The sequence below is a fragment of the Nerophis ophidion genome, linkage group LG25 (genome assembly GCF_033978795.1).
Source record: "Nerophis ophidion isolate RoL-2023_Sa linkage group LG25, RoL_Noph_v1.0, whole genome shotgun sequence".
Taxonomy (NCBI): Eukaryota; Metazoa; Chordata; class Actinopteri; order Syngnathiformes; family Syngnathidae; genus Nerophis; species Nerophis ophidion.
In genome coordinates, this window is record NC_084635.1 from 24,869,721 (window position 1) to 24,881,500 (window position 11,780).

At 38.7% G+C, this 11,780-nt stretch overlaps 1 protein-coding gene across 2 annotated transcripts in view; it reads left to right on the plus strand.

Annotated features, from left to right (window-relative positions):
* The window catches only part of znf408 (zinc finger protein 408), a 64,949-nt gene that overhangs the window by 40,506 nt on the left and 12,663 nt on the right, over positions 1–11,780 (plus strand). For both annotated transcript variants that reach the window (XM_061887030.1, XM_061887031.1), the window contains one exon: positions 2,660–2,893. In XM_061887030.1, the coding sequence (XP_061743014.1) occupies positions 2,660–2,893 (234 nt within the window). The remainder of the gene's footprint in view (positions 1–2,659; positions 2,894–11,780) is intronic.

Consider the following 11,780-nt stretch of genomic DNA (forward strand, 5'->3'; position numbering starts at 1 on the left):
ACCTGGTGTTGACTAGCCTCTGATGGTGGGAGAAGATGCCAGTCAGACATGGCAGCCCAAAACGCATTGTGAGGGTCTGTTGGGAACATCTAGCAGAGTCTCCCGTCAAAGAGAATTTCTATTCCCACCTCCGTAAGAACTTTGAACATGTCACGAGGGAAGTGCTGGATAAAGAGTCCGAATGGTAATCCCAATGAGAGATGCCATCATGCTGATCTGGTCCTTTCGGCTCATGGGACTCTGGAGGCAGCAAACAGGTACGAACAGGCCAAGCATTGTGCGGCTTTGGCAGTCAGAAAGGCAAAAACTCAGACATGGGATGAGTTTAGTGAAATCATGAAAAACGACTTCCAGAAGGCATTGAAGCGATTATGGACTACCATCTGCCACTTCAGGAGGGCTGAACAGTGCACTGTCAACACCGTATATGGTGGAAATGGTTCACTGCTGACCTCGACTCTGGATGTTTTTGATCAGTAGAGGGAATACTTTTTAGACCTCCTCGATCCCACCTACACGTCTCTCAATGAGGAAGCGATGCTGTGGTGGGCTCTTCCATTCCTGGGGCTGAGGTTGCCAAGGTAGTTCAAAAGCTCAGCAATGGAAGGGCCCCGAGGGTGAATGAGATCCGCCCGGAGTTCTTTAAGGCTCGGGATGCTGTGGGGCTATCTTGGATCACGAGATTCTGTAGCATTGGTTGGACATCAGGGACGGTGCCTCTGGATTGGCAGACCTGAGAGGTAGTTCCTCTCTTCAAGAAGGGTAATTGGACGGTGTGCTCCAACTATCGTGGGATCACATTCCTCAACCTTTAAGTTGTACTGGAAAGAAGGCTACACCACATGGTCGAACCTCGGATTAAGGAGGAGCAGTGTAACTGTGGACCAGCTCTATACTCTCAGCAGGATCCTCAAGGGTGCATGGGAGTTCGCCCAACGAGTCTACATGTCCTTTGGGGACTTGGAAAAGGCATTTGACAGTGTCCTTTGGGAAAGCCTGTTTGGGAGTGTTTAGAGAATATGGAGTAGCGGACCGCCTGATTGTGGTGGTTCGCTCCCTTTATGATCGGTGTCAGAGCTTGGTCTGCATTGCTGGCAGAAAGTTGAACCCATTTTCAGTGAGGGTTGTACTCCTCCAGGGCTGCCCTTTGTCACCGATTCTGTTCATAACTTTTCTTGGCAGAATCTCCAGGCGCAGTCAGGGCATTGAGGGGATCTGGTTTGGTGGCAGGAGGATTAGGTCTTAGCATTTTGCAGATAATGTGGTCTTGCTGGTGTCATCTGGCCAGGATCTTCAGCTCTCACTGGACCTGTTCACAGCTAAGTGTGAAGCGACTGAGATGAGAATCAGCACCTCTAAGTCCAAGTCCATGGTTCTCGCCCGTAAAGGGTAGAGTGCCATCTCCGGGACGGGGAAGAGATCTTGGCCCAAGTCAAGGAGTTAAAGTACCTCAGAGTCTTGTTCATAAGTGAGGGAAAAGTGGATCGTGAGATCAGCAGGCGGCTCTGTGCGGCACATGCAATGATGCAGACCCTGTATTGATCCGTCGTGGTTAAGTAGGAGCTGAGCAGGAACGCAAAGCTCTCAATTTACCGGTCAATCGACGTTCCAATCCTGACCTATTTTCATGAGCTTTGAGTTTTGACTAAAAGACACGATCATGGTTACAAGCAACCGAAATGAGTTTCCCTCGTCTGGTGGCGGGGCTTTCTTTTAGAGATGGTGTCAGAAGCTTTGTCATTCATTTGGAGCTCAGAGTAAAGTCACTGCTCCTCCACGTCCAGAAGAGCCAGATGAGGTGGTTAAGGCATCTGGTCAGGATGCCCCTGGACACCTCCCTGGGGAGGTGTTTAGGCCATGTCCAGCCGGTAGGAGGGCACAGAGAAGACCCAGGACACTTTGGGTAGACTGTCTCGAAGCTGGCCTGGGAATGCTTTGGGATCCCCCAAGAGGAGCTGGGGAGAGGGAAGTCAGGGCTTCTCTGCTTAGGCTGCTGCCACCCCGACCCGACTTTGGATAAGCAGAAGAAAATTAATGGATGGACGAATAACCCCTTTGTGTCTCAAATTTTATGTAAATTTTGACCTTAACAGGGACTTTTTAATTAAAAGAAGAAAACGATTCTTGATGCTATTGACGTAAGAGGGAACAACTTTAATGGGTCCCACTGTATAGTGTAAAAACTACTGTGGTACTTTGATTTTTGTTGGTAAACTGTTCCAAATGGTCAAACGACAACTGACGCAAAGAGATAATGTAAATCCAATTAATCTCTTCCAGACACTCAAAAATATGAACATAAAACACATTTTAAAGAGAACAATTTTAGTTGTATAAGCCATTGTTGAATACATATAAATGATGAATGAACTGGATAAATTAACAATTAACATTACATTTACCTAAATTTAAGGCTTTTGTTGGAAATGACAGCGATGACCAGAGGAGGGAGGGTAGATCAACATAGACACCACCTTGTTGAATTTTTATTTGAATGTAATACTGTCTCTAACCTTCCCTATCAAAGTGCTTGTACTCGCAGTTTTTGTTGGCCCCATAGTGGCTTTCAACTGTAACCTCCGCCCCTTAACAAATTCCAATATGTTTAACCCACTATGTGTTTCTGAGCCTTTTAATTGTTTGTCTTTGTCATTCTCAGGGAACTTTGATAGCCATTTGCGAATTCACAATGGAGAAAGGCCATTTCGCTGCTCCGAATGCGACTTGAGTTTCTCTCAGAAAGCCGAACTTTGTCGCCACATGCTCTCCCACACCAGGGGTGGTTTTCTCTGTAGCTACTGTGGAAAATCTTTGAGAGACCCGCACACCCTCAAATCCCATGAAAGATTGCACACTGGGGACAGGCCCCATCGTTGCCTTGTCTGCGGAAAAGGTTAGTAAGAATTGCCAAGTAAGCATGGAGCAAAACAAGTCTTATCGTGTTAACAACAGTAGCACCCTCAATTAATAGTTCACATTATTTAAAAATGTGGTTGGTCCAAATTTTACTGTACAGTGGAACGTATTTAAGTCAACTCTGTCCCACGGCTGGACTGACTAACGTCAACAAAAGCGGTTGTTGACATAACCAAAATCGAAACTATTTCTTGCACATTTATTTAAGCCAGATACATAAGGGCAATGGCCAATTATACCTTATATATGTTTTGACTATAGAGTGGTTTGTTGACATGTTTTTTTCTCCATTTAGGTTTTCTTTGTGTTTATTAGTGCTGCAAAACAATACATATTTTAAATATGATTAATCACACTTTTGAATTTACTTGCATAATTAACTTTGAAGAAACCCCAATAGCTTTGACACAATGCATTTTTTGTCAGACTGTTATACCTGAACATTTTTAATGTTTTACTTGAATGCACATTATTTAATCCTGTAAATTTATCTGAAGTCCGATCAGGGTGTATTTTGACGTGAAATGTATCAGCGAGCACACCTCACTTATCTTTGCACGAGCGTATGCATTGACTTGATCACTGACCGTATAACAACCTGTGATATATTTCAGGTAACTTCCACTGTTAAGGTAAAGGAGCATGTGCAGTCAAAATAATTGCCTGATTCCTGAATCTGCGTTTCCGCATGTTTCATGCAATGCTTTTTTGCGATAACGTGCAACTTTGACAACCCTATTTTTAATATTCCTATCTAATAGAAGTGCTGCTGTAATAATTTGTATTGTGTTTTGTTTTTGTGGTGGAATCCCTGTTTATACTGTCGTGCTTTTAATTTGAAGCTTACTTTGTACGAAACAAGAAGTCACTGTGCGTTTTTAATACCGTGGAACTTCGTGTCTCTCTTCTCTATATGCAGATCACGCTCTGTGTGTAGGGAGCTGAAATCTGTTGGCATATCCTGTTTTTGCGTGAAAAAGTGCATGTGAGATATCAATTAATGAATGACAGGGCGCTTCATATACAATTTTACAGCAAACATATCCCAAGCTCCTTACTGCTCTGTCAATAAGAATATAATTTATTATTTTGCACTGAAATGTAGGATATTTAAAAAATGTTTTCCATTCATTTTTTTTAGTACAAAAATATGTCAAGTTACATTTTAAAAGTATGAAAATTGTGTCTCATAAATGAAAAATGCTGTCATGGGGTCTGGTGTGGGGAGTCAACCTAAAATTCTGCTGAAGGGCTCCAATTTAGGTAGGGTTGGCTCTGGTGTGACTATACAGTATTTATTTTGCTTTTGTACTTTAATGATGCTTAACGATAATCAGAAAGTTAACAATACTACAACACATGTCAACATAAACTGACCCATTTTTCAAAGAAATTACAGTTTTGGGTCCCAGATTTTATTTTGACATTAGCAATGGACCAAGTATGTGGATGTAGACTAAAAGGGGTCCTATTATAGTAAACCAACCTTTCTTACCTGTTGGTACTTGTTTTATTGTATTTGGGATGTGCATAATTCCTTAAATTTGTTAATCAAACCATGGAGGCATGGCAGAGATACAGTATTTATAATCTTGCCTTCCTTTATACTTCTTCCAAATGAGCTGTTTGTAATTTTTGCCCAACTTGTGAGGTTTTTTAATAGGGGACATGAGCGGATATCTCCGTATATTGTAAAGTTTTACGTGAAGAGCTTTCGTACAAGTATGCCATTGTAGTCCGACGTAGTCAATAAGTTCCTTCGCTTTCTCTATCCTCTTACATCCTTCGCTGTTGCCATTCTAATACAAAGTAGCGAATAGTTCTAACTTATAGTATATCTGTCAGTAGACTCCACATGGAAGTGCCAAAATTCAATAACCGTGTTACAAAAAAGGTCAGTTAACGTAATAAATACTGTAATGTAGAATATGGAGAACATACAAACCCTTTATTTATTAAATCAAAAACATTGAAATTCAACGATTTGGTGCATTTACAAACAGCTATCGGTATGCACAAGCAAACTATAACATGCTACCCAAGAATGTGCAGCAATTCTTCTCAACAAAAGAAGAAAAATATAATCTTAGAGACTTAATTAATTCAAAACATTTGTATGCACGTACAACACGCTTTATTACATATTTTTTTTTAGATATAATATAATGGAATGGCCAAAGGAAATAAATCAATTAATGTACGAATATGATCCATTGTAGGAGTTTGATCAAACAAGTGTTCTCAAAGTACAAGGAAAAAGAATTATGATAAACTGTTACTGTTAGTAATTGCTATTAATTGGAAAAGGGGAAGGCTCCAATAAGCCTTGCATCTTCAGACTCCTTTGTAAAGAAAAAATGAAAATATGTAAAATATGTGATGTATCATATTGGTACTGTATACACGTCTGAAATAAATTTCAACCAACGAACCAAACGAGTTGATCTGGAGGCACGTAAATAAGACCACAACCAAACGCCGCATCCCAGAGACGGTCAGAATGCGGTTTGAAGATGGTCTGTAAAACATCATTTATGCAGAATTTTGACCAAAGAACCACCGTTACATGTTATGTTTTTTATGTTACAAAATCATAATATGACCCCTTGAAGGCAGCACTTTATATTAATAAGAGAACACCGTGGACCAGGCAGGCCTTGGTGAGTTAGTCGACTCAGATGTGTGGACAGGATTGAGACCGATTTAAACGGGTTTCACTGTAATATCCATCCATCCATCCATCCATCCATCCATTTCCTACCGCTTGTCCTTTTTGGGGTCGCGGTGAGTGCTGGAGCCTCAGCTGCATTCTTGGTAGTAACGTCATATTTGTAGCGGAATCCAAGATCATTTCTTCATGCTGTCTGCTACTTAACATCAGCATTGCCATTAAAGATGTAATATTTGTAATCCGTGCCAATATTACAGCGGACGTCAGCTAAAACAAGTTGTAAGGATCCGAAAATCCTGGTGTGACGTCATAGGTCAACCTGAAAAGTAATTCAGTTATCTCCGTTTTATTGGCCAATTCTATGATTTTGTCAGCATTTATGTTATCGTCGAAGTCATATGCCTTATTTTCTTTTGGTAAGCTTAATGATTATTGATTAGTCATACTAGCGCTGTGTCAAATAAAAAGTACCTATTTCTTCGATTTGTAAGTCACACCGGCCGAAAATGCATAATCAAGAAGGAAAAAAACATATATATCTCGCACTGGAATATAAGTCACATTTTGGGGGGAAATTTATTTGATCAAATCCAACACCAAGAATAGACATTTGAAAGGCAATTTAAAATAAATAAAGAATAGTGAACAACTGGCTGAATAAGTGTACGTTATATGACGCATAAATAACCAACTGAGAAGGTGCCTGGTATGTTGAGGTAACATATTATGGTAAGAGTCATTCAAATAACTATAACATCTAGAACATCCTACACGTTTACCAAACAATCTGTCACTCTTAATCGATAAATCCGATGAAATCTTCTTCCTCGATGTCGCTTCTAAACAACTCTGCCAACTCCAAAGGTATGCGCCGCTTCCTCTTGTGGTTTTCTGTTGCATATTTCACTACGTCCAGCTTGTAATCTGCAGTACATGATTTCCTTTTCGGTGCCATTTTTGTTCAGCCCTTCTCAGTTTTTATAAGTTACTCCAACGATGAAATGATCCATTTTAATGGCTACAGCAGTAGCATATAGCAGTTTGCATTCCAAGACCCACAATGCACTTCTGTCATGACCCTCCCCCGCCGAATTCTTGTTGGTTGACGTGTGTGTGACGTTTGCTGACGTGTGTATGACGATTGCTGACATTTTCTTCGTCTCTTCCGCAAATTAATTAAATAATATTATTTTATATTTTACGGTAATGTGTTAATAATTTCACACATAAGTCGCTCCGGAGTATATGTCGCACCCCTGGCCAAACTATGAAAAAAACTGCGACTTATAGTCCGAAAAATACGTTGACAACCATGGAAGATTCCAAACTTCTCGTAGACATGGTGTTTTTTTCACCCATTCGCTCTTCATCCGTTTCACGCCCAATAATCTTTTTTTTTTTTTAATTATATTTTCATGGCCATGAGGAGCCATAAAAATCTAAATTAGATTATTTTTACAGCCCTATTCCCCTATTCAAGGTTATCCCCAAGTAGTCCTGGACGATATAGACCAAAACTAATATTCCGGTATTTTCCGGCCGAATGGTGATATAGAATAGAATAGAATAGAAAGTACTTTATTGATCCCTGGGGGAAATTCAGCAATATTTGATATATGTATGTATATATATATATATATATATATATATATATATATATATATATATATATATATATATATATATATATATATGATATAATATATTAATAAATAATAATACTACAGATCCCTGCTAATGATGGTTACTTTGCTTACCTGAAACGCTGCACTTAACTTATAACACACTGTTTCAGCTTCCATATTGGGTAAAACACACAGGGAAAAGCAGAGTTAAAACAGAAAAAAAAGCACAGGGGGATAATTAATTTGCATTCAAATGTCTTTGAAAGAAAAACAATCCCTGTCTGCATTCAAGATAAGAGTCAACAAAGAAAAACAAAGCATTAGCCAAGCCTGGCGAAGTATTTAATTAACAACAGCCAAACACAATAAGTGTTGTAAATGCGTCATTAGTTGGTATCATGCATATTTGCCAAAGTAAAAATAATTGCTAAACTCTGAATATGACATTTGTTTAATAACTTGTTTAAATAGTAATTGTTACGGTCAGCTGATATTGAAAAAAAAATGGTAATGATCTGATAGCAAGTAAAACAAAGCGCCCATACTAACATAAAATTATTTTGCCCTTTAATTTTTTCATCAAGATTGTTTCCACAATAAAACACAGGGCAAATATTTAAGGGAAACAAAAACAATAAATACACTATTAATGCAACAATATGACACCATTAACAAAATAATTAAAATATCCCCTTGGATTATATGTTATCATTGGTGTGAAATAAATTGAAAAAAAAAAAAAAACTTATATTGGCCGGCATTCAAACCCTCTATGCACCAAAGCCATAAACTATAAATCATAAACACAACGAAAAAAATCTTCATGCTTGTATGGGCCTAAAACTAATTGACTAGTTGTGCCTACCACCCGAATGCAGCTGAGATAGGCTCCAGCACCACCGCGACCCTGAAAGGGACAAGCGGTAGAAAATAGAAAAATAGATGGATTGATGGATGGCTCCAACCGTAATGTGCTGCTAAGCTCTTTAGTACTCGGGACGTTTACCGAAACTCATTACCAGATGCCAATCTAAACGGTAATTACCAGACTGACAAACTGGTAAATTAACATTTATTCTTAATTTATAGTTACTATTATTTCAGTGGTACAGAAATTAGGTATACATTAAGTACAGACAAACCTCAACATACGAACTTGATTGGTTCTTGAAATATAATTAATAAACTGAAAAGTTCATATATTGACGCAACTTTGTCCGTAAAAAACAATGTAAACATGAATAATGAATTCCAGCCTCGAAAAAAGTTAAAGTTTGTACAGTTAGAACATAATATCCATCCATCAATCCATTTCCTACCGCGTATTTCCTTTGGGGTCGCGGGCGGCACTGGTGCCTATCTCAGCTACAATCTGGCGGAAGGCGACGTACACCCTGAATATACAGTGCTAAATAGTACTCTATGTCAAAAAAACATAACAAGAAGTAGGATGGATCAAGGTTGTATTTATTAACAAAGCCAAAACAGCTATCCCTGCCTACATAGACGCATACACACAGTTAGAAATTGCACAAGTTCATTAACTTTAACAGCCGGGTCGCTACAATGATTAAAAATGAAATATAAAATCCACTCTACCTTTTTGGTCAATCTTCTTTGCGTGCTGCGTAAGGGAGGCAGTGAGGCATTGTCGACAACACTGAATGGTTTAAAATGACACATCACTTGTTCATTGCTTTATTTGGACTCATATTGAGCTCGCAAACCTAAAGAAAAAAAAGTTGTGAAAATGCAAAAAAAAAAAAAAATATATATATATATATATATATATACATATATATATATATATATATATATATATATATATATATATATACATATATATATATATATATATATATATATATATATACATATATATATATATGTATATATATATATATGTATATGTATGTATATATATATATATATATATATATATATATATATATATATATGTATATATATATATATATATATATATATATATATGTAGGTAGGTGTGGGAAAAAATCACAAGACTACTTCATCTCTACAGATCTGTTTCATGAGGGGTTCCCTCAATCATCAGGAAATTTTAATGGAGGCATTCACATACAATGGTTTATATAGAGCACAGAGTGGGTGGGTACAGGCAGGCGTAGGGTGTGGTGATTGGCTCATGTGTTACCTAGGAGGTGTTTCCGTCTGTGGTGGCATGTTGAAATGATTTCACTGCGCTTGTTGAGGGATGATAGATCTGGATGATATATAATAAACAGTTTCTCTTTTAAGCATAGGTTGCATCTTTTATTACCACTGTTGGAAGGTGTGCTGGATGCAAGAATTTGCCATGTTATTGAATATTCAACATTATTGTCTTTGAGGTTCCAAATGTGTTTGCTGAGTTCTGTAGAATTCTGCAAAGTCTGGTTTCTAAAGGAGGCGTTGTGATTATTCCATCTTGTTTTGAACGCTCCTTCGGTTAATCCTACGTATGTGTCGGATGTGTTAATGTCCTTGCGTATTACCTTTGCTTGGTAAACGACTGATGTCTGTAAGCACCTTCCGTTGAGAGGGCAATCAGGTTTCTTGCGACAGTTACATTCATTATTGGTTTCAGAGTCGTTTAGTCTGGGGGTAGTAATCAAATGGTTTAACAACATCCAAGACAAACAACAACACAACTTTATCTCCTTCGACATCGAAGAATTTTACCCTTCCATCACGCAAGACCTACTGACCCAAGCACTAAACTTCGCCTCGGACTACGACTCAATCACAGGCAACGAAAGAAACATCATCATCCACGCAAAGAACTCCATACTCATCCACAACAGTACACCATGGCAAAAAAAGAACAATTCAACATTTGACGTTACTATGGGGAGTTTTGACGGAGCAGAAACATGCGAACTCGTTGGGAGTTTCCTCCTCTCCCAGCTTGCTAGCCTCAACCTGAACCTTGGTATTTACCGTGATGACGGACTGGCAGTGTGCCGCGCCTCGCCAAGGAGCAGCGAGAACACCAAGAAGCGCATATGCCAAATCTTCAAAGAAAACGGCCTACGGATCACGATTGAAGCCAACAAGCAAACCGTCAACTTCCTCGACGTCACTTTCAACCTGAGAAATAACAGCTACCAACCATTCACGAAACCCAACACAACACTCCAATACGTGCACCATGACAGCAACCACCCACCCACCACCACGAAAAGAATACCTACCGGAATTAATAAAAGGCTATCGATGCTGTCATCCAGCAAAGCTGAATTCGACCAAGCAACCCCCCCGTACCAGAAAGCACTTGATGAAAGCGGATACAACTTCACCCTCACCTATGAACCCACTCCAGGAAACCAACCAAAAAAGAGCAGAAAACGAAACAACATCATCTGGTACAATCCGCCATTCAGCAAAGACGTCTCAACCAACATCGGCCGCAAGTTCCTCACTCTGATCGACAAACACTTCCCCAAAGGCAACACCCTAAGAAAAATATTCAACAAGAACAACATTAAATTGAGCTACAGCTGTATGAATAACATGCAACAAATCATTTCAAACCACAACAAAGCAATTGCAAAAGGACTGCCTACCCCCAGACTAAACGACTCTGAAACCAATAATGAATGTAACTGTCGCAAGAAACCTGATTGCCCTCTCAACGGAAGGTGCTTACAGACATCAGTCGTTTACCAAGCAAAGGTAATACGCAAGGACATTAACACATCCGACACGTACGTAGGATTAACCGAAGGAGCGTTCAAAACAAGATGGAATAATCACAACGCCTCCTTTAGAAACCAGACTTTGCAGAATTCTACAGAACTCAGCAAACATATTTGGAACCTCAAACACGATAATGTTGAATATTCAATAACATGGCAAATTCTTGCATCCAGCACACCTTACAACAGTGGTAATAAAAGATGCAACCTATGCTTAAAAGAGAAACTGTTTATTATATATCATCCAGATCTATCATCCCTCAACAAGCGCAGTGAAATCATTTCAACATGCCGCCACAGACGGAAACACCTCCTAGGTAACACATGAGCCAATCACCACACCCTACGCCTGCCTGTACCCACCCACTCTGTGCTCTATACAAACCATGTATGTGAATGCTTCCATTAAAATCTCCTGATGATTGAGGGAACCCCTCATGAAACAGATCTGTAGAGATGAAGTAGTCTTGTGATTTTTTCCCACACCTACATATTGCGCTCTACCACGCTATCGAGCACTATTCTCTGGATAATCCAATCAAGACATATATATATATATATATATATATATATATATATATATATATATATATATATATATATATATATATTGACCTCTAAAGTTGAAAGTCAGAGCAGGGATTGATGTCACAGTTATGAACATTCCAGTTAGGAGGTTGGAAATCAAGATGGCCACATCCGCAAAAGCTATTATTGCACTAAGTATATATATATATATATATATATATATATATATATATATATATATATATGTATATATATAACAACTTATGGAAAGTATGAACTCCTTAGTGGTGTGAAGATTAATTTTAACAATGATTTGATTTGATATTT